Consider the following 24,751-nt stretch of genomic DNA (forward strand, 5'->3'; position numbering starts at 1 on the left):
GAAATGTAAGTTTAAATAGGTTCAAAGAAAAATGTATATTCAATTGCACAAGAGATTATTTGATATGTTGCATTCTCTTACATAATATCTTAGAATTGAAATTTCACTTATACAATTAAAAGGGTTCCAGATTATACCATCACAGAGGAACAAATTGCATGTTAGCCTTAATGTTTTGCTGTACTACATACTTCAATATTCAGTCGATCATTAGAATTTGTGAGGCTTATAGTTTACAATGTCTTAGTTATATTTTTCGATAAGATCTGTTAAAGTGTTCATACATCAGAATCCCAAAACAAACGTTAGTTCATGTAAATGATTGGGCGTACATCGTCACAGGATTGTACAAAAGATACTGCCATTGTTGTGACAGCGTCCTTCCACTCTTGCTGCAATTCTGGTTGTCACTGTTGCCACCCTTTGGCTGCTTTGGGTGCTGGATACCCCTCTTGTACATCCTTCAATGTATGGCCTGGCAGGAGGATTTTCTAATTTCCAAGTTACATCAGATCTGCCAAAAAAAAAGGTTTACTTTATAATTGGTATGTATTTACATCTATATGAACCACCCTCTGAAATTAATTTACAAAATCAAAATATATAATTTTTAATAGGAGTTTATATTTCTGATATTATTTTCCACTTATAACACTCAATCAACTCATATTGATTAACCACTAACTGATGCATAATTTGATTAGTTTACTACTGTTGATGCATAGACAATGGGGTTATGTATATTAAGTAATTCTGGTGCAAAGTTGTAAACGTGGTTTTATCACCATAGTGACTAACAGTCCAATCAGCAAGAACATTTCTGTGGTTGCTAAGGTGGTATGAACAGAATTACTTTTTATACATAACCCACAAGTTTAAATGAATGCCTTTACAGTCATGTGAAAAGAAAGTACACCCTCATAATAACAATCATCTGTTCCTTAGCAGGTCTAAAAATTAGGTAACTACAACTTCAGATGAACAAAATCAAATGATATAATATACTGTATCATGATTTATTCAACAAAAATAAAGCCAAAAGGGAGAAGCCATGTGTGGAAAACTAAGTACACATTAAGATTCAATGGTTGTAGAACCACTTTTAGCGATAATAACTTAAAGTTATAATTTTCTGTATGACTTTAATCTCTCACGTCGTTCTGGGGAAATTTTGGCCCACTCTTCTTTACAAAGTTGCTTCACTTCATTAAGGTTTGCGGGCATTTGTTTATGTACAGCTCTCTTTAGGTCCCACCACAGCATTTCAATCGGGTTAAGGTTTGGAGTTTGACTAAGCCATTGCAGCACCTTGAATCTTTTCTTTTTCACCCATTCTGTTGTAGATTTGCTGGTGTGCTTGGGATTGTTGTCTTGCTGCATGACCCAATCTCGGCTAAGCATTAGCTGTCAAACAGATGGCCTCACATTTAACTCTAGAATACTTTGATATACAGAGGAGTTCATGGTCGACTCAATGGTTTTCAGGTACTGTGGATGCAAAACATGCACAAATCATCACCCCTCCACCACACTGCTTGACAGTTGGTATGTGGTGTTTGTACTGATATGCCTTGTTTGTTTCCACATCTCGTCTGCCCAAAGGACATTGTTCCAGAAGTCTTATAGTTTATTCAGATGCCAACCTAAGCCGTGCTGCCATGTTCTTCTTAGAGAGAAGAGGCTCTTTCCTGCCAACCCTTCCAAACATACGTAGTCTTTTATGAACTTTAACATGGTAACTGAAGCCCGTAGAGTCTGAGATGTAACTCTTGTGTTTTTTGCAATTTCTCTGAGCATTGCAGTCTGACCTTGAAGTGAATTTATTGGGGTGTCCACTCCTGGGTAGATTGGCAACGGTCTTCAATGTTTTCCATTTTTTAATAATCTTTCTCACTGTAGAATGATGGAATTTAAATTGTTTGGAAATGGCATTATAACTCTTCCTAAATTGATGGACAACAACAATTGCTTCTATAAGTGCTGATGTCTTTCCTCCTTGGCATTGTGTTAACACATACCTGACCTGCTAAAAGTTGGCTTTTATAAAGGTGGTCACACTTGCTCATGATCAATTAATCAAGGACATTTGATTAGCATCACATTTGCTACTTAGCATCTAGCATTTCGTTTTTCACACATTGCTTCTCCATTTTGGCTTTATTTTTGTAATAAATCATGACACAATGTAATATGTTGTGTTGTTGTTCATTTGAGGTTGTGTTTACCTATAAGTAAGAGATTACTGTCATTATGCCCTGATATCTAAAACCATAGAATTAAAGAGGACATATTTTTGTTTTCACATGACTGTAGCTAAATAGGTGTTGGTTTAATCCCCCCTTGTACTGCAGGGAATTGTTTAAATATTTAAATATAATCATCCCCCTCCTTTTGTTTGAACTACTAGTATTCTAACTTCAGAATGTAAGCTTACAAGAGGAGCCCTCATAAGCCTAGGAACTTTTTGATCCTGCCATAAGGTGTGGTTGCAAGCTCACAGACAGGGTCTTCAGCTCATGTTGTATCTGTATGTGTTTTTTATGTGCCACCCTATATTTAAATTATACAGTCTTACTTTCTCTTAAAGGTCAGTAGTTTGTTATTCTGTACAATACAGTCTTCATTGCTGGAAACTTGTTGCAAGATGTTTTTTCCCAATTTTCCTTGAAAAACAATATTTTCCTGTACAAGTCCTTTGGCTTGGTCAAGAAGTGCAATGCCATAATCATTTACTGACTGAATCCTGTTTCTGGTAACCTAGAAGACATTTGGAAATTAACACTGGTTCAGTGAGCCTAAAGCTTTTGGTTTCTGAAGAAAAAACAACAATAATGGATTATAATATTTAAGAACAGATGCTTCCCACAAAGTTCCTTTTTAGGATTTCGATTTCTATAAAGTTACTGGCACTTGGCTACTATAGAACCTACAGTAACAGCCTATACCCCTAAATTGCATTTTTATTTTTTTATGCTTGTTGGGATCCATTTTTATAGAGCTTTGTTCCCATTGATTAGAATAGGAGCTCTATCGACAATATGCAAGAGGCCTACTGAAGTATGCTTCCTTTTTCCTTTTTACTAAAAACATAAAAACTATTCTTGCTGTAAAAACATTTAAGCCAAGTTAAAGCCTGGTGTTCTAAAATACATACCAATTACATGACTGTCAACATGGAATCACTATGCCTTTATATGGCTTCATCAAGCCTTCGAAATCAATAGCTCTTATTATAAAACAGAATTGGTTTTATAGGGTCCAAATATACACATATGTGGTCCACTGCGAACTGACAGCAAAAAATGTGTACTGCACGCTAAATCAGTCTAACTAAGATGGTGGTTGTTATCTATAAGGAACATTTCTGAGGCAAAGTTCCAAAGTGGTCCTACTTAGTGTACTATTCCATTGGTTGGTAAGGTTGTAAGACCAGCTTTGGGACTAGGCCCAGTAGCTTTGAGCATGGCTTACTGTAAGCAAAGTACAAATGTTCAACGTTAAACTTAGGATATATGTGCTTTTCTTATAACATGCAGCACTAATACCTTCATGTCAGCCGTCTGTATGAGCTGAAGCCCGCAGCCACGGTTTCCTATAATGTCATTTTCTATGATGGTCCCGTCACCCTTAGAAACAATGCCATGGCTTTTGTTATCATAGATGCCATTCCCCCGTAGCTCCACCCTGCATCCGGTTTCCACATGGACACCACTCAGCCTGTTGCATGAGATGCTATTGTTTCCAATTCGTGCCAGCTGGGTACTCTGAAACACTGCAACTCCACTATCTTGGTTGGCATGTATAGCATTGGCTATGATGTTAAGTGCTTCATTGCTCTTGATGTATAGTCCAGCAGCTTGTTGACATAATCAATAGAGTTGATAAAAAGAATTAAGATAATGTGGCAACAATTTTAGAATTATACACTAACCAAGAAAAAAAAATATATACAAATTCTGTTGGATTCTTACATTACTAAGGAAAGCATACTGTTAGCCTGGAGGACTGGAAGAGACAGTCAGTCCATGGCAGACCAGTGTGAAGTAGAGAGACCTCTCAGCAGAGATTTCTCTTTCTCTGATTCTCAACCATGGACTCACTGTACAGATATTAATGGTATAACAATATATATATAGCATATATTTATTTTTTCTTATATAAAAAAAAAAAAACAGCGCTAACAAACCAGACTATGTTCCTTCATGCAGAGACTTAGTAATAACCAGAGCTCTCTGATACCAGTCCTACTATACACAAAATAATGGCTGCCTGTTAACAGATAAACAGTGCGTATACTGGGATTATAATGTCTGTTGGTTATATAATGCTTCTAGTGCATTTCAAATTACATAGTGTTTGTCTTCCTCTTTATAAAGGACATCCAGAGAGACTTGGTGTTCAGAAGCAGTGTTTACCACTTGTTAAAGTGGATTAGTTTATCCCTGACTTGTTATTACTTTTAGAATTGGATGAAAGTTGGTGTGGGCGAATAACAGACTAGCAATAACAGTACAAAGTCAGTGAGAAATTAGAATTGTGAATACATGTAATAGAAAAACAATACCCTATTCAAACTGAAGACAGCTTGTTAAATAAGATAGTATAGAATAAAATATGGACTAAAAGAGAAAAAAAGACACTATCCACCCATTGTAATAAAGAAAATGCCAGACTGAGTGAACAGGCTTGGTGGTGTTTAAAGGTCCACTCCACCAATACTTTCATGTCAAATACTGAAGCCAATTTTGCAGACATCCTTTAGTTATTCTAGTTATAAAATGTGATTTCTGTCTCTTAACGCCTTGCTAGCTCTCTCTGATTAAAACACAAAGCATGCATAAGTACTCTTCTTGCACATGCTCAGTATTGTTGGTTACCTCTTCTCCCCAATGATTTCAAGGGGAGCTCAACTCCTATGATAGCTACTAAGCATTTGTGTGAAGTATCTTTCCTGCTTACAATTCTTATGTTTCAGTAGATCCAACTGGGGTAGGAGTTAAATGAAACAGAATTGATATTAAATAACAATATAATAGAAGCTCATATTCGCATTCAGTAAAACACAGGAGAGACCATGGAAAATTGACTCCAATGCACATTAAAAATACTGTACTGGCTCGAATATAGGCCGCACTTTTTTCCCCCACTTTAAGTCTTTAAAGTGGGGGTGCGGCCTATATTCGGGGTCCAGTGCAGGAATGCGCAATTCGTATCGCCCGACGCCCAGGACATGCAGTTCCACGTGCCGGGCAGGCAGCAGGGTTAGGGGACCTGCATCCTACTCTCCGATCCGCTGAGACAGCCTCCCCTGCCAGCACATTCAATGGGGGGAGTCCCGGCACGTGCAGACGTTCACCGGCAGCGGCGATGTGCGTAAACAACCTTCACTGCCGGCACGTCTGCACGATGTGCTTTAACAATCTCCCTTGACGGGGGGAGTCCCGGCAAGGGAGATTGTTAAAGCACATCGTGCAGACGTGCCAGCAGCGAGAGGTTGTTAACGCTTGCATCGCCGCAGCCGGTGAACGTCTGCACGATGTACGCTAAAAATCTTCCTTGCCGGCACTTCCCACGGCGGAAGTGCCAGCACCGGAAGTTGAATACGCGTACTGCGTAGATGTCCCCCGCCGGCCCTGCAAGACCCCGGGGAGTCTGCACCGGTAAGTCTAGGGGGGGGGACCTCTTGGGGGCAGAGTGGCAGGATATCTCAGGGGGGGATAGAGTGGCAGCATATCTCGGGGGGGAGCACATCTCGGGGGCAGAGTGCATATCTCAGGGGGGATAGAGGGCAACATATCTCGGGGGGGCAGAGTGGCAGCATATCTGGGAAGGGCAGAGTGGCAGCATATCTCGCGGGGCAGAGTGGCAGCATATCTGTTCCGCTAAGTGGTTTTTTTTTTACTAAGACATTTTTTTCTTAAAAAGGCACCTAACTTTTAGGGTGCGGCCTATATTCGGGTGCGGCCTATATCCGAGCCGATACGGTATAACAATTCTGGAGGTTAGACATTTTGCAGTCAAGGACATGTGAGTTGTAAGTCAACATGCGTTAAACCATGATTGCAATTGAAAAAGTTGCATGGACTAAAAAATGGGCCTTGCAAGTAGTGGCATGTCACTTAAGTGAACTCTTAACTTTTGAGTGAACAGACCCCAGACATAAACAGTGAGATACCGAGGGAAATAGGCTTGCATACTGTAAAATCTATAGGTAGAAAGTGGGAAAAACAATACTTTTGTTTATATTCTGTTTGCAATTATAAAGTGCTTTATGAAAAAAATCAAAATTGAGAGTCTCATAATGGAAATCAAGGGAAATTTCTTCCCTGGGGTTGTATTTTCTCATACATAAATTAGGTACATTGATGCCAAATACACCTCTAAAGTGTGATCTTGTCCTGAGACATCCAATAACATGTATCTGTTGTCTGGTTCTGCTGTTTAATTTCCTCTAAAAGAACAAGAGCACAAACTCAATATCCTTTTTCTCCAAACCAGCAGATATGGTATTATAAAAGGCAAAATGTATTAAGTCAGTCTTTTTTTGACATCACATTCTATGGACACATGAAAAAAAAATAAAGAATTGATTTAGTTAATTTCCGATCAGGCATTGCTAGAAATAAACAAAATCCAGGGTTTGTGATCATACTTACATCAGCAGAACTCATGTGCATACAGAAAACATGAGGAAATAACACTTATAACCTCTTGATGTCACATCGCTGACACCTGGATGTTATATTGCATTTTAACTTGCTGCCTCAACCAAAGGTAAAGGTTATAACATCATTATAAACAAAATATTATATATAAATATATAATATTATATGCACTGTTCAGTTATGATTTTTTTTCAGGTATGACAGTTTTGATCCAAGAAAATATATATATATATGTATGAGGAATTTACACACTCTACTTACATTGAGCTGGCTATGAACTTGACTTAAATCATATTAATAAGTTTCTATGATAATTGTGACAACGTAGCTTCCTTTTGAAAGAGTATTGACATTATATATTTTACCTTCTACAGTCTCCATTTTACATTCTACTTACCTATAAGAAAGAAAGAAAAACAGTGACTGACTGAAGGGAGTTTAATAGCATACAGTTTGGCATCTGCTGCAATACCTTTCCCTGCAGGGGGCACCAGAGATCTATATTTCTCTATGGACCTCAGGGGCCTTCTTCTCAGTTGTACCAATGACTTCACTAAAGGAAGGAGTTGGTGCATTTCCAAATGTCCTCACATTCATGGATTCACTGGGCCCCCATCAGCATCAGCCCACTACTCCAAAAAAGAACATGTTGCACAATTTATTCAAAAGAAAACAGTGCATTCTTACCTCCATTATGGTTAATGCTATTGGATTCAATAAGTGCAACATTTATTGGCCTTCTTGAGGAAAAGCGATCATCTTCAATTTCCAGATCATTTTCCCAGTTAGCTGCTTCTCCTTCATCATTGAAGTTTTCATTCCCTGCCTGGTTGGCAAGATAGTCACTTGCATCATCTTTGCGGCAGAAAACCGCCACACCGTAGATGCTGTTGTGCCCAATCTGGTTGCCAGTGATATGTGGGAGACTTGATGACATAATCCACACACCGCATCCTTTGTTACCTAGAGAAAAGTACATTTTTATATTCTAACCCACAAAGGATTCACAAATTTCAAGGTCTACATCCTGAAATTATAATATATATATATATATATATATATATATATATATATATATATATATATATATAAAAACTGTATCTGACTAACACTCTTTAGTGCTCAGTACTTCAATAATCCTCCTGTTGTGACAGTGTCTTTAAACACAAGAATAATTTGGTTATAACCCAAGACATTACCATTTAATAATGTGTTTGCTTATTTATTCTGGTATAGATTTTCCTGGTTATTTTTAGCTCTCAGATTTGTCCACTCGCCAACGACAGATAAACACTGAAGGTGTTGTAATTCTGCACGATCACCCACCAAAGTGGACCCAGTAGAATTACAACACCTCCAGAGTGTATCCACTGTTGGCTTCTTACAACCCCAGGGGAAAATTACAAACAAAACAAGCTTATATTAATCATTCATTTTCTGGTGCTAATGAATCTCATGAGAAGTGTTGTATGGTAAGAAAAAAATATCTTCCTGAATTCTTAATGTAAACAAGGATTCAGAGAAACAGCTTTATGCAGTTTCTAAACATGATTGAATCTAACAATGTATGCCAATGTCATTTTTTTTAGAAAGGGGATGTTAAAAACAGTTCCTTTTTAAACTTATAATTTTCATCACCACTTTTTTACCAAATCTTTTTAGCGCATAATTTAAACATAGAAACCTGTATTATGGTTGCATGAATCATTTTAAACCTTACATCTAGAACAGTGTGAAATAAATAAGTTCTATTAAATATATTTCCGTGTCCTTTTCCTCTTTATATGCCCTGTCTCTGTGTGCTACCAGTTGTTTCTGTAGACACAATACAGTTGGACCACACAGAAATTTGAGGGCAGATAAGAACCATTCGGTCCATCTAGGCTGCCTGTTTTTTTTTCTGATGTAGATACTCAGACTTCACAGACATATGCTATGAACCGTCTTTTATAAGATGTTATTCAAGCCGATACCATCTTTCCATCTCCTCCTCATATTGCTGTGGTTTCAGTACTAACAGTGTGTTTTGGTCACATTCATTGTGTTGTTGACATCTTATGTATACATATATGCAAACTTAGTCACATTAACTAGGGACCTAATCCTTCTCTCCAATGTGGACATTTGGATTATATGAACCAGTCAATTGTATTGGGACTCCCTGGGACCCATATAATACAGTCAAATAATGGCCACACTGACTAAACGATGCATTAGGCAGGGCCAGCTTCCTGGAGGAGAAACTTTTGTGGACAACACTTATAAAGGTCTATTTCTAAACATCTATTTGTGTTTTTCAGCATTTTTTTTTTTATAATGAAGCACTGTTAACTAAAGGAACCCCTATTTCCATTTTAATTCAACATACCGATGTAGAGCCCCTAACTGCAACCTTTTAACTTATCACAAACAATTCATGAATGTAATACATAAGAAGTCTTTAGAAAACCTTTATATTTGAAGAGCCATTTCAAATAATGACTTTTTGGGAATGGTTCCCAAAATCACCATTATAGGAAAGACAGGCAAAGGTGCTATTTTACAGTTACTCAAATGTTTCTGGCGCTTGGAAATGAGTTTGTTTGCACACATTGCTTTAGCTGCTTGCATTTATTCAAGAACTGAAAGCGTTTAGAAATGGCGACTCAAGAGGCGAATAGAATATTTATTCTGATCTAGTCTGAAAGACAAAGGAAATGAATCAGACAAAACTGCTTTTTGACATCACCCAATATAATTTTCTGTGGCATCCTTGTTACAACAATGAAATAGCATGCCTATTTAGATATTGCATGCTGGTATAAGAAACTGTTGAAACACAGATGGCTGAATGATTTTTCTCCAAATCACAGTTAATCCATTAGGTGAAATTGAGAATTTTGTCTCAGAGAACGCAGGCAGTTTGCAAACTCGTCTTTTGTTTGATCATCCAGCAAACACATTGCTGGCTTTCCACATCACACAATGTGATGTTTCATCTTTAGACTCAATTAAGCTTATTCGATATAACATGGAACAGATAGATAAACACTGCATTAACCCCTTAAGGACCAGGCTGTTTTTCTTTGTACCCTTTGTGACAATGGCTGGTTTAACATTTTTGTGGTGCTTGTGTTTAGATGTAATTTTTCCTCTCCCATTTAGTGTACCCATGCAAGTTATATGTTATTTTTTTCAGGACAAGAAGGGCTTTCTTCAGATATATCTTTTTTTGGATCATATCATCTAATTTTCTATAAAAAAATAAAATAAAAATTTCACTTATCTAAAAAAACTAATAAAAAAACCTGCTAAATAGTTTCTACTATTGGTCCTGAGTTTAGAAATACCCAATTTTATTTTTTTTGCTTTTTTCTGCAAGTAAAGTTTTGCTATTTCAAGACCATTTTTCCAAATCTGGTAATTCTACCCCCTATGCTTGTGGCGGCCCAGGGTTAATAGATGTGGTCTGTAGTAGTTATTGTGACAATCCAGGGTTAATAAATGGCGCTTATATTAGTTATTGTTTGATTTCTGTATTTCCTGTCCGAGTTTCACATGCCCTACCCCCGGACTTTAACACCTCGTATCCCGGACACCATCGACCCCACCAGAGTGCCCTTTCATGGAGTTAACCCACAGGTGGTGGGGTACGGACCAGGGGTGGTTTGGAGAGGGAGCCTCCTGTAGAGTCCCGGTCGCTGGGACTTCCAGGAAAGCGGAGATCCGCCGGCACGGTTACTGCACGCACGCCGGCTACTTCGCGGTCCGTCCCGAGGAAACTTTGAACTGCTGCCGCTCTGGGTCCCCTTGGCCGATTGCGTCACTTTTTGGACGGGATATCCTCAGGACCCCGAGCTATCCATTGGTACCCCGGGATCGCTGCCACTCCTTTGTGATCACCCCCAAGAATGAAGACTTAAGGATATACGGACATTGTGGGGCCTGGTGCCCTGAGAATGCGCCGGGCTGTCTGGGCAGGGGGCGAGAATAGGTTAATGTGATTTATGTCCGTTGCACTGCCGGACTGTATATAAGGCTGTGTGTTTCCAAAGAAAGTGAGTCCTGTTTTCACCCCAACATGAGTGCCGTCTGATGCTTGGGGTGGGCTGCTATGATCCCTTACTGTTCTTTTTAGGACAATAGCCTCAGCTTCGGCTAGCCACAATGCCGGCGCAGCTCTGGGCTGCTAGGATCATTTATTGTCATTTTCAGGACAACAGCCACATGGTGCAGCTCAGCTTCGGCTAGCCACAGTGGTAAAGCAGCCCTGTTGCAGCGGCGTCCCCCCTTCTCTCTGCAACGCTAGTTCTGTCTGGTGGTGAAGCCTTAATCGCTGGTATCCTGGTGGCCATGGGGAGAAGAAAGCAACAATTGGCAGGAGTACCCAGTCGGGGTACAGGTCGTTCCCATCACAATGCTATTTCGGGGTTTCTTTGAAGCCGGCCAATGCAATTTATCCCATCAAACCATATATTTTTTAAAACTAGACACCCCAAGTTATTTTAAATGCTGGTATTTAACCCTTTCCATGTACTCAGGGACGCAATCAGGAATGTGCTGCCAATATGGCTGTAAGGGGCCCGGCCCTTCACAGAGCTTTAGTGTCCCTAGCTTTCTTGCTTGTAACACGTGTTTATGCGCAGAGCGGTTATAGGTATGGAAACTTGGAGGGAGGCAGGGACACTGAGTTAAATGGAAATAGGGGAGTGGGAAAGAGAAGTGGTCACAACGCTGACGGGGGCCCAGGCACATATATCTGTACTCGGCCGCAAAATTCCTGATGGAAGCCCGTCCTAGACGGGTGTCCAAATCCTAACTAATTTTGCATACTAAGAGTCAAATTATGTCAAATGCCAATATTTGTTTAGCCAGTGAAGTTCCATCTCTGTAGGGAAATTAAGACAAAATACAGAGCATAGAAGTCACCAAAGGTAATCAGGTACATTATCTGCGCAAAATCATTGCATCAGGTATCATGATGCTGAGCAACAATGGACCAATCCTTGTTTATACTAGCAGGAAAACTCAAAAGAAGAGAAAGGTGTCTTAGTTGCTTACAGCATATCTATCCATGTTTGCTGGCAATTTGTATTTTGTGTCTACTTGTATTGGAGAAAAGAATACATTAAAACAGGAGAGTTCTCTGTAAACATGAGTTGCATTTCTATGTTGCCAATTATGAAACCAAAATAAAAAAATTTGATTGAAATCAACTTCTTCAACTGGAAAGGGAATAGTTATTACAAACTGAGACATGCCTTGTGATATGCTTTTGATTAAGAAACAAATTGCTTTATGATGTTTATGTGTGGGGATCTAGCTGGCAGCCATCCCATCAAGAAGCTCAGAACTGCACCTATGTATTAATGTACATAATATACAAAAGGTCTTGAAATCAGTAGTTCTTATCGTAGGGTAACATTAGGATCTGTCTATGCTTAAACACTTAATAAAAAAGAAAAAAAAATCCTCTGTGGGAAGGAACCTCTACAGAGAGCTTTAAATTGATTTTGTAATGAAAGAACCAGTGTGATTCAGGTCAACATTGTGATGTTTGACAGACATGAAAGGGAATCTTTGTGTAATTCCTTAGAGATATATATTTTGAGGGGTATGTAGACAAAGCATACACTTGCACAAGACCTATCATTATTTTCCATTTTGTATGCATACGATAAACATTTAGAACTGAGGATGTTTTACCAAAAGGTCCCCCCCCCAATAGGGGAAGTGCCAGGTTACAATGTCTTTTTTAATACGTGTAAATTTATATTAATAAAAAAGTGCATCCACATTCTATCTTATCCTATTGTTCAGCTCTACATAGTTTTTTCCTCTCTCCTGCCTTATTTTTGGGGCTTGTGACTTTTTAAGCCACTAAACCTCTTCCCACACAAAAGCCTTAGTGAACAGTTAGTGTTAAGGACACTAGGCCATGTTAATATCCCTTAAAAAAACATTGAAACTAAAAAGTAAAAAATGTGAATTTGGCACCAGAAGAACATAATGTCTACTTAGAGTTCCAATAAGTGATCACAGGATAATATAATGTGTTAAAACATAGAAATAAACAGCAGATAAGAAGCATCTGGCATATCTAGTGCAACCATATTTTTCCTGATGTAAACAGTGTGCATTGTTCATTTTATGCCACTACCTATTTCTGTGCTTGTGTAGATGAATAATTCTTTTAATATCCCCTCTTTCTGCTCAAGAAAGCACATAATTTCTGTTGCCCTGGAAGCTTGATTAGTATGAGCAGGCCTGTGAGTTGTAAATGTGCGGCAGTCCCCATTGAAATATATACCCACTGAATGATGAACTTTTTCCCCCAGATCCATTCTTTAGAAATATAATAATACAAATTAAAGTTTTACATTTGTTATAAATTATGTGAATGTGTTGGCTTTTTCAGGTTACAATTAGCCTGAAATGTGTATTATATTGGATTGTTCTTTCTTAGAATTAGTAATGAGACCTGCACGATGCGTGCTATTTGATATCATGTAACAATAAGGACACACATGCAATGGATGATAGAAAGCAACACATGGCTCTTCCCTATCTCTTAATTCTAAACTTTATTTCACCCTTGGTATAGTCTTAAATCCAGTATACCCGTATGCTAACACCAGACATGCTTATACTGCTAACCACACTAACCTGTACCTTTGGCTATTTTCCACTTATTCCCCTCTGTGATTATAAATCATGTAAAGTATCTTGTAAACCATGCACCAGTTTAGCTACTGTAATCCTTTCAAACCTTGGTTCACTAGAGTTATCCCTCACATCTGTGTTGCAGGGCCACGGTAATGTTTATAATTGTGTACAAGCTGACAGGAACATTTATTAAAGGCTTTCTTCCATGGTGAATAAAGCTTTTTGTAAATCTGGTCCTCTGCTCAAAGTTGGTAATCTATTTACTGCAGAATGTTGCAGCACTGATATAGCACCGGAGGCTTGAAGCTGGACTGATGGGTTTAGAATAATTTCCATGCCAGCTGTGCATAGGGCAATTAGTTCTCTGGTGGTGTTAATAGAGAAGAATAACATTGAATAGACACACAGATACCAAAATCAATTATGGATCTTATGCAATCTTCCTGTTGAGTGAAACCCAAGCACACTTTGAAGATACCGTAATTTTTTTCCTATCCAACTACTTCATGTTTGGTGCTTCTTTTTAGTCAATGACTTTAGAGAATGCATGTTTTGCCATAGGTACACATGAAACCATCAGGGGTGGACTGTAGGGTTATATTGTTCGAGTTCTCCTGTGCACCCCTGATGATTACATCTATAACTGTGGCAAAAATGTGCATTGGGTTGCTCATACTGTTTGAAAGGATCCATGAGTTTGCATGGATCCATTGTATCCATGAAATAAACTGGTCTAAAATAGTTTTCTTTTTGTTTGTAACTAGCTTAACAATTTTAAACCATTTTATTTCTAATCACAAATGCAGGGTACAGTAAAGGAGGAGGCAAGGCACTAACAAAAGCAAGCACCACAGTCTTTAACTAACTTAGAACTGCTAAGAGAGCTAAAGTTTTTAGCAACCAGAAACAAAAGGGGATGTATAAGGTCACACATAGGCCCCTACCCAAATCCGATTCATCATATTAACAGCTGGTACTTTACTGGAATATAAACTCCTTACACTGGCCTACAGAGCCCTTAACAACCCTGCACCCCTTATATCTCTACCCTCCTATCCAAAATACACTCATAACTCATTTTTTACCGGCATCCAGGATTTCACACATGCTTTATCCCTCCTATTCCCCATTCTGTAAGATTTTCTTCCACATATACAAATTCCAAAAGCTCTCAGTAAACCCACCTATTTTGGGAAGCATACAACCTTTCACCAGAACACTCCCAGCCAGCATGCTGTCTAAGCCATCTGAACAACCAACAACCTCCACAGCTCATCCTGACTCAATCAACTCATCCTCATCCAACCAGTCCTCTCCTACTATTTCACTTTCCCTACAACCGACCGGAGTGTAAGCTTCCAAGAGCAGGGCCCTCTTCTCCTACTGTACCAGTTTGTTATTGTTTGTGATTTTAAATGTATCCCACCTCCTCTAATTCTAATCTGCTGGTGCTATAAAAATAAATGTAATGTAAGGTAATGGGATAAGCAGAAGATTTTACTACATTCTATATACACTATTAGGATTCCATCTAACACAGAACACAGTATCACAATACACACAAGCACAACCAGTAAGCTTTTACTTACCGTAAATGGTGTTTCCTTCTATAAGACCTTTCCCTCGCTCTCCCACTACAACTCCATCTGAATACCCACAGCATATAAGATTACTCCTCAGGACTGGATCACCACCTCTTCTGATATCTACTCCACCCCACTGATTTTCACGGATCACGTTTTCTGTCAAGGACATTAAATTGTCTTATTAGTAATATTACATACACAGTCAGAAAATATATGGAAATATCTCATTGTTTTATGGTTTCAATAATAAACTTTGAGAATGTGGCAATTAGCCAAGAAGTACTTAGAACTTATGCTGTAGACCAGCATCTATTTCTTTAGAAACATCAAGGACCGTATGCATTAGGCAATGAGCAGCATATTTTCACATTTGTTGTGTATACCCTCACAAAAAAGGTGTCTGAGCCAATTCCTCCCTCCTCCCCCTCTAGGGGGCCCGAAGGCAACCCCTGTGACCCCTTTTTCATGTCTCCTCATACTGATTCAAAATAGTTAAGAAAAAGGCCCTTCCAAACTAGATTGCACCAATCCTGGTCAGAAGGGCTCTTCCTAAACTATTATGAACGGGCACAGGGAGACAGGAACATATTAGGGTCACACTACGTCACGTGACCCCACTATGAAACAGAGGCTGCCCACACAGTGTGTGAGCAGCCAGAAAAAAAGCTGCTAGAGCGGTGAAAGGTAAGCGGGGGCGGGCGGGAGATAGAATGTATGCGATTGTATTTATGTATGTATGCGAGCATAGATGTGTAATTGTGTGTGAACATGGATGTCTAGTATTGTGTGTGTGTATGGGAGCATGGATGTGTACTTGTACCAACCATTATAGAAACCTTGAAATTAATGTTAGGCTTTTTTCTTGTTACCATTAGCCCATGATTGGCAGACTTTTACTTTCCATGGACGTAGCCCACTTCTGAGACTTGAAAGTGTTTGATCTAAAATTATTATGGGAGTTTGATCTTCTGTTCTTTGTCCCCTGTGTCTGTGACCATGACCTCAATGACTCCCATCATCACTCTAGACACATAACGAGCCATCCCTACGATTTTTGATGTTATATCAGTTATTGCAAAGAAAATATATACTATATTTAAAAGTTACATATCACAGCACTTACAAAGAGATCGACAATGCTACTAGTAGCTTATCCTTTTATTTATGCTGCACTGTCAACAATACCTGTTATTTGGCCTCTTCCATTTTCATTTACCGCAATTCCAGCAGCACGTCCTTGAAAAATATGATTGCCGCTGCAGAACAATACACACATATGTTAAACTCATCTTCTAGCATCAGTGCATCAAGACCCCTCATTTTTCAAATCCTACATTTTACTGTTCGCCTTACTGATACCTCTTACTGGTCCAATGTGGAAAAAGACATGAAGCCACATAAGCTTTGAAGAGACCACTGATGTGACTTTACATCTTTTCCTAGGCATTATATAAAATATATATGTGTGTATATATATACATATACATATATATATATATATATATATATATATATATATATATATATATATATATATATATACACACACACACACACACACACACACACACACACAAACATACATAACAAACCAACCTTATATGTACATCAAGGGAGCAGTCACCTATACTTTCTGCATCTATATAATCAATATTTTATCTTCCATTGTATGAATGTAATTGGTAATCACAAATAGTTGGGAATGAGAAAAAAAGAAGGACATATATGATTGATATATTATCCTCCCTTGTATGAATCTCATTTTAGATTATTATCCTCCCGTGTATGAATATGATTGGTAATCACACAGACAATCTTTAATGCAGGTTTTGCCATACTTTGGGTACAGGACTCTTATTCCCTTCATAACACAGTATTTTCAAAACCATTGTAATGAGAAACCAAAAGATGATCAGATATGGATAGTTTTAATAAATTGATTTAGTAGTCTCAAACGTTGTGTAGACAACAGCTCTCTTCGGTTACTGTAATCATACAATTCACCCAGGCTTGCTTATTTCAAGAATGGGACATAGCAATTTGGAATTCACTTTAGAAAATCTCAGCTATACTGGGGGATTGTGCTAGGAGTACCGGTATATCTTGTAGAATATTCCTTCTGTGTTTTCATTTTCTTTTAATCAAGCATTCTATGTACTACCACTTTCAAAGGGTATTATGATGTACCACAGGATAAGATGCAGCCTTTTATAAATATAGAAGGAATAACTAGGCAATGTGACAATCCCTTTACTATTGTTGTCAGCATGCACTCCCCTCTTCTAGTTATCTTGTTCTTGATTATTCATTTCCAAGGAATAGAAATAATCAAAATAGGCCTGATGTGCAGAAAAAAAATCCGCAATAACTATAGGTTTGGTTGTATTGAATCTATTACCAAAAGAATAGTACCTTTCAAATAGAATTATTCCGACACTGAAAAAGTTGCAATTAGACCACTACAATCGCCAATCTTTCAGCCTACGGAGATTAAAATTAGCGTATGCAACAATTTTCTCTATGTACCTGTTGAATCTACTGATATGTTCTTCTTCATATTCTAAGTCAAGATTGTGAGAGCAACTGGTAACCCAGAAAGCTGGGGGAGGCGAGCCACAGCTAGCCATACTTCCCAGGCGCCAGGTAGTGATTTCCAGTTGCCATTGCGAACTGGCGCCCAGGATTTGTCAAACCCTGGGTGAGGTAATTCTTCAGATTACAGGTTCAGTTTATGATACAGTTTGTGCAAAAATAATGGGTTGTGTGACTGGGGCAAATTAAGATAAATTTGTTTGTAAAGCCCAGTCTAACTTAAGGAAACCTAAAGGGTTTTTGAAGTTTACATGCATAGTAGAGTATTAGCCTTCTTCTTAAAAGGTTAGAAGTGGAAAATTGCTTGCCTCTTCAAACAAGTCTGCCTGATGCGTATAAGTTAAGACTAAATTGAACTGTGAATGCTCAATCAACTAACCATATCATTAAAACTTTGTGTAGGCTAATACCTCTACATTATTTCAAGTACTATCATCTAACACAGATCTTGAGGTACATAATCATAACCCTGCCAGTGAGCAATATTTTTTGTCTGAGGACATTTGTTCACATTCTATACATAATAAAATTAGCCTTTTTGTTTCCGTGTGGGGAAACACGGCATACAGGAACCTTCACATTCTTACATATATATGTTTAGTGGCAATATCAACATATATTTCCCTTTTCCCTCCCATTTCTTCTGCTGTTCAACATGGTTCCTCTATTTATTCAATGGTTTTGATAGACCCGTCCTAAAAGTAAGCTGTACTTCTGAAATGCAACCTTTCAAGGATATGATTTCTGCAGTAGCGTCGCTACAGTGGGGCAAGGTTAATCCTTGCCCCCACTGTTGCCCCCCTACCGAATTTGGAATAAAGTAACAATGCGACTTTAAATCCCGTCTTTTTTTTTTAATTTTTTTAATGCGGAGAAGAGGGGTGCCTAGCAACCGCTCGGCGCCCCCCATTCTCCTCCACGAGGCCTCTACCTCCGTCGTGGGCCGGCATTTCATGCTGAGCGCCGAAATATCACGTCATATTTTGGCGCTCAGCAGTGAAGCAGCGGGCACCGCAGCAGAGAAGGAAGACAGAAGCCTCGTGCTCCCGTCGCTGGACCCAAAGGTGAGATGCATTGCGTGAATGAGGTAGAGCATGAGTTAATATGAGCATGAGTTGTCTGAATGAGGGAGAGCATGAGTTAATATTTGGATGAGTTGTCTGAATGAGGGAGAGCATGAGTTAATATGTGGATGAGTTGTTTGAATGAGGGAGAGCATGAGTTAATATGTGGGTGAATTGTCTGAATGAGGGAGAGCATGAGTTAATGTGTCAATGAATTGTCTGAATGAAAGTGTGAATTAGTGAGTGACTGTAAAATTGTTTGTATATTTAACTAGCAGGATTTTTGAACCTTGGGGACCAAGATGGCACAGGCGGGTATACATGGAACAAAGATGGCACAGGCAGGACTGTTTGGGGACAAAGTTGACTTGTGCTGTGCTATATGGGGACAAAGATGGCAAATCTTATGTGCGTTATCTGGGTGCTGGTCAGGTTCTATGTGGGCAGTGTGGATGCCAGGGCTGGCTTTGGGGTGTCCAACCTGTGATCTATGCCTGTAATTTAGGGGGTTTTAAATATACCTTTAATGCCGTGTTTTTATGTGAATTCCAATTGATCTATACCTGCAAAGCTGGGTTTTTGTGTTATTCTGTAGATCCATATCTACATATTTCCATACATTATTTATGTATACCTGCAAATACAGTGTTTGTATGTCTTATTCAGTTGATTAATACCTGCAATGCTGTTTCCATGTATTTATTTGATCTATACCTGCAATGCTACGTTTTATATATTATTGTATACCCGCAAATACAGGGTTTGTATGTCTGATTCAGTTTATTTGATCTATACCTTCAGTGCTGAGATCACAAGTGATTTTCAGTTGATCTATACATGCAAAGCTTGGTTTGTGTGTTAATGTGTTGATCTATACCTGCTATCGGCAGCAGGGACTAATATTAATATATATCGGCAACTGGGGCTAATAATATATATGGGCAGCAGGGGCATCAATACACAAGGGGCCAAAACACTAAGGGGGATATAAACGACAATGCAGTGTGAAAAATCCACCCTGATGTAGACGTCTGTGACGTAGATTGTGTCCGGCTGTTTGTGTGTTTTTGGTTATCAGTGTAGCAGAGCCTGTTCTGGGGGGGGGGTGGTGTATAGGTTTTGCTATGGCAGAGCCTCTCCTGGTGTGTGTTTGGGTGCGGGTGTGGCAGAGTCTGTCCTGGTGTGTGTGTTCGGTTGTCAGTGTGGCAGAGCCTGTCCTAGGGTGTGTGTTTGGGTGTCAGTGTGGCAGAACCTGTCCTGATGTGTTTGGGTGCCTGTGTGGCAGAGCCTGTCCTGGTGTGTGTGTGTGTTTGGTTGTCGGTGTGGCAGAGCCTGTCCTGGGGTGTGTGTCTGGGTGGTCATTTGTTTCCTGGCACTTAACTTATAGTAGGAATTATTTAATTTATATTTATCCAGAGATAAAATGCCCTCCTGAAGTTGTAGTGACTTCAAGGGACAAAACGTTCAAGGCCCTGAAATCATTTAGTGGAAAAGTTATGTATTGTGTTATAATATTTATTTCAAGGATTAGTCGCACTCATTTGTGGCTTCAGGCTTCCCATGTTGAATGATCAAGTATTATTTTAGTCCAATAACAAAAGTATAATTCCATAGCACATTACTTTTGGCAATATATATATAGTTTTTTCAGTGGTATGATTTAATGGTGGAAATTATGAATGCCCCCCCAGTTTGACTGTGGTATCTTGTGTGCCCCCCCTATATATTGTTTCTAGAGTCGCCACTGGATTTCTGATATACTTGTATTTTCCGTAAAAGGTCAAATAATCCAAAGTAGAACATACAAGGATATGATGAGTACACCGGTGAATTGGGAGGGCAAAACAGATTTGTTTTGTGATCTTCGCCAGGATTGAGTAGAACAATATGAATGTGAGAGTTCCCAGGACAATGACAACCCTCCTGCTACAGGAGAAAGGGAAGTTTATAACGCTGCAGGGAAAGCAAACTCTTGTAAACTGAAAGGTTAATTCAACATCAATACCATCTAGTTTCAGATTTGAAACACTTAAAAAAACACACAGCATTAGAAACACCATTTCTAGCACTGCTGAATGTTCAAACCCTTACCAAAATAAGTATTAAATCATGTAGATTTTGCTTTATCCACAGTTTTTGCTGGTAACACTTAATTGCCATGCGATACCAAAGCACTCAATGATAGGTTGATGTCTGTCATACACCCACTACGATTTTATAATTTTTACAATTTAAAAAGAACTGTCAGATCTCAAAAGAATGAGAACCAGGAACTTCATAGTTGGAGAACTGCATTAGCTTTCTCCGACCACCAAGAAAAGCTTTAGCAGCTTGTTCTTTCACTCTACTTGGCTCTATCCTAAGTGATTTATAACATGTTCAATCTGTACTCCCATTTGCAGGTTCTTGTGCTTTTTACTTCCCCTCTGACACTTATTTGCTGTATGGTAGTTTTGGCTTGCTCCTTATCTTGGCTCTTCTTTTTTCGGTTACTGCATTGTATGCCTAGATACCGACTAAAACCATTTGCTTTGACAGCTCAGACCACTGTTAATTGTGGTTATAAAAAAGGTCACCTTTACCCCCACCGCTGAACTTAAATTGTCATGCTTAAATCCATCACCATAGAGATTATTCAGAAGCACAAATATAGTTCTGAGTATTATAATGTCACAAAAACTATGGAAGGATAAAGTTAAATATCTACTGAAACACAGTTGCTTAACAATATCAAGTGGAACAGAACCTTTAAGATTAAGTTGCTCATTGCATGAAAATTAGAAACTAGGCTTAAAAAACACGGAGCAGAAAATGCACAACTTGCAGACAACAGTTTGTCCCAAGTGTTACCCTGTAATGTGTGGAAAACTGTGTGTGTGGATCTCACTTTGTGCACTGGGGTTTATCAGTCCCAAACCTTGAAAATATCAACCCTACCGAATAGTCAAAAAGCCATGTAATGTCTAGCTCTGTAGCAGTGGAAATGTAACGTGGGCACTCAATGTTCTGTTTGTTCTTTGCAGCCCCTTTAAATTCTATTAATAAAAAAGGTTCTAAGCTTTGTCTAACTTCAGCTGCTAAGGTCTTATTCACAAATTCAAGAAGGCTGTGCTTGGGATGTGGTGCTTGCGTGTATAGTGTTGCTTATGTCACAGTATGGCATTAGCATGGGTATGTCTCTCGGCATATAGTGTTAGAGTGTGTGTGTTATTGTATAGTGTTAGCATGTGTGTACATGAGCAAAGAATGTTAGCATTTGTGTGTGTTACTGTAAGGTGTTTGTGAGTATAAGATGTTAGCTTGTGTCAGTTACGGTGTGGTGTCAGAGTGTGTAAATGTATGTTAGTGTATTGCAAGGCCAAGAAAATAAAAACATGATTGTCGACCCCTGACTTAAGGGCATGAATCAGTAAGGAAAACCCTACACCCACAAAGAAAAACAAAGGACATTGCATTTCCTTTAACTAAAAAACACTTTGTAAATCCACGATTGCGACTCAGAATATAGCTGTGAAAACAACTAAATGTCCTCAGTCTCTTTACTTTTTCCCCCAAAACAAACTTGATTACTTTCTACATTTATGGGCTATTCCATAAGCGAATGAAGGAATACATAGCTTGTACTATGTGAATGAAGGAATACATAGCTTGTACTGACCTTTGGGGATGTTACATTTGCAGCATTTGAACTGACCAGGAAGGACATAGCTATATTAAACCTGAGTTATTATTAGCAAATACAATAGTGAGGCCTGAAACAAAAACTATGGTTTTTCCATGTCAGAATCTTTTAATAACGTTACAACATCATTACCAAATCTCTAGGCAGCCATGTAGCTCCGAAAGTACTTTAAACGCTTTACAACATATAAGACAGCGGCTCAACCTCCATGACATAAAGGTTTCTTGTTATAAACAATATAGCAAAAAAGTAAAAATATGTAATATGTTTCCAGTTATTAAAAGGGACAGTCAGGCAAGTTTACTGCATATGATGTCCCTTTTAAATTCTTTTTTTGTAGCTTTGAAAAGGAATGGATGCATTTATCAGATTCAGGCATTTGCACTATTTTCATGGCTTCCCAGCATCATCACTTGCAGGAGCTTGCTAGTGTGCACACATGGCATACTCACAGCTAACCAACTCCAGTGACGGCTCGTCCCTGAGTTCCAGGGGCTCTTATAAATCCCCCCAATCCTTTCAAATGTGTAGAAAGCACTCCCATTGATTCCAGTAAATTGCAGTTTACTTAAGTTCACTAAACAGTCCCTTAAAGGAGCCTTTTGATATTTTAGACAACAAGACAGCGAAAAAACAAGTGCCACAGCAGTAGTGCCTTTATGTTATTTGTGAGTACCAGAGCTGCTGCTGTATATCATAGAACAAATACCTATGCATGGACTTGTCAAACAACTCAGACTGATTTACTAAAAGTTGTAGAAACCTAATAATACTCCCTCTTCCTTGTAGAGTGTATTTATGTAAATACTGCAAACTACATCTTTTAAAAGTGGATGTCTTATGACAACAAACACTGAGTGGATTCTTCATAGCAATGCTAATAAAGTCCTTCTTATGCTATTGAGGTCCCATTCCTCATAGACTTTAATTAACAAAAGGAGACCTCTAGGGTTTAGGACAAATATATTTTTGGTCTGTTTATCCAGTTGACTGGGACAAGATGACTGACCTAAACATTAGACATTTGCAAACAGGCAATCAAAATGATTCGGACAAAGTTTTCGGTTCATTTTTGGCCCATTGGTTTTTTAGAATTTTTTATTCAGGACTGAAATGGTTGCTCTGTGCTCACATTTACTCCTGTTCATTCTCTCAATGTTTCTGAATCTTCTTTGCCAACCACTTTCTCTTCGACCAAATAACTTCCGCGTATTCTTGTTCTTCATCCTCTATTTTCTATCTTCTGTCCCTTAATGTTCTCTTCTTTATCTTCTATCATTGTTCGCATCTCCGTGGAAGCAACCTGGTGCAAACTTCGGCCAAAATGGTAGCGCTTCCAGTGTGGTCCTTGGGGGAGAGGACGTCAGCAAAAGCACTTCTATTTTGGTGGAAGGTAATGTCCGCCAAGATGTTGACAAAGATAGAAGATAAAATAGGTAGAAGACAGAAGACGAAGAACAAGAAGATGAGGAAGTGAGGGTAGGGAAACATTTAGAGAGAATGGAAAGAGAACAGGAATGAGACTGTGAGAGAGTGAAAGAACCTGCCAAAATGGCAACACTTCTGGTGACCTCCTTAAGGAGAGGATGTCAGCAAAAGTGGCGTGATTTGGGTGGAAGTTCTCTTAGGGTAAAATGGTGGCGCTTCCGTTGACGTCCTCTTTTCACCTAATCTCCAATCAGGGAAGAAGGATCATAGGAAAGGACGTCATCGCAAGCTCTGTCATTTTACCCTAAGAGGAACTTCAGTCCCTCTTAGGGACACTTTTGTCAAAATCCACTCCTCCAAGGACAGTACCGGAAGGGCTGCAATTTTGGCAGGCTCTTTCACTCGCACTCAGGTTATGTCCGTGAAGATATGGACGAAGATAAAGGTGATAAGATGAAAGACAGAAGGTAGAAGATGAAGAACAAGAACAAGAAGATGTGGAAACAGGTGGCAGAAGCAGTCAGCAGAGAAGAAAGGGAAACACTTGTGAGTGTGTGAGAGAGAACGGGAATGAGAGTGTGAGAGAATGCAAGTGAAAGAGCCAGCAAATTTTGGATGAAAATTTAGCTTTTTTGCTTTGTTGGGGGGGGGCTTGTTTTCGTGGCTTTGTACAAAAAAACAAATTTGTACAAATCCAAATGCACAAGTCAACTAAACATACACAAAAAAAGTTGTCACAAAGATTATAATCTTTGAAAACTCACTTTTGATACAAAAAATTATACTGCATTTCAAAATTTAAGCGATACCAGTACAGAAAGACCAATGGGGGTCTGCTTTATTCATGGAAATAGTGGTCTTGTTATTGCTAGAAATATTTTTGTTACAGGACCAAAAACACCAGTATGTAGGCCCCCTGCCAATTCAGAGTTGTTGTTCAGTCATGGAAGAAGGTAGAATTGATTGCCCCAGCAGGGTGCTGATTTACTTTACAACAGCAGGGGTGTTACAATAGATAATTGTGCAGGAACAATATGTGATTCCTATATTTTTCCAAGTAAATGATTCCCACATTATTATTCTTGTATG

The 24,751-nt window shown here is 38.8% G+C and overlaps 1 protein-coding gene across 1 annotated transcript in view; it reads right to left on the reverse strand.

Moving 5' to 3' along the window:
* Positions 1-336: 336 nt before the first annotated feature.
* LOC149285059 (F-box only protein 10-like) overlaps positions 337-24,751 on the reverse strand; it is a 34,989-nt gene continuing 10,574 nt past the window's right edge. Inside the window, exons 5-10 of the mRNA XM_089495847.1 lie at positions 16,082-16,152; positions 14,900-15,052; positions 7,353-7,628; positions 3,546-3,856; positions 2,576-2,757; positions 337-514 (exon numbers count right to left, since the gene is read on the reverse strand). Of these exons, the coding sequence (XP_089351973.1) occupies positions 337-514; positions 2,576-2,757; positions 3,546-3,856; positions 7,353-7,628; positions 14,900-15,052; positions 16,082-16,152 (1,171 nt within the window). The remainder of the gene's footprint in view (positions 515-2,575; positions 2,758-3,545; positions 3,857-7,352; positions 7,629-14,899; positions 15,053-16,081; positions 16,153-24,751) is intronic.

The sequence above is a fragment of the Sceloporus occidentalis genome, unplaced genomic scaffold (assembly GCF_023333645.1).
Source record: "Sceloporus occidentalis isolate IW3139 unplaced genomic scaffold, rSceOcc1.0.p SCAF_85, whole genome shotgun sequence".
NCBI lineage: Eukaryota > Metazoa > Chordata > Lepidosauria > Squamata > Phrynosomatidae > Sceloporus > Sceloporus occidentalis.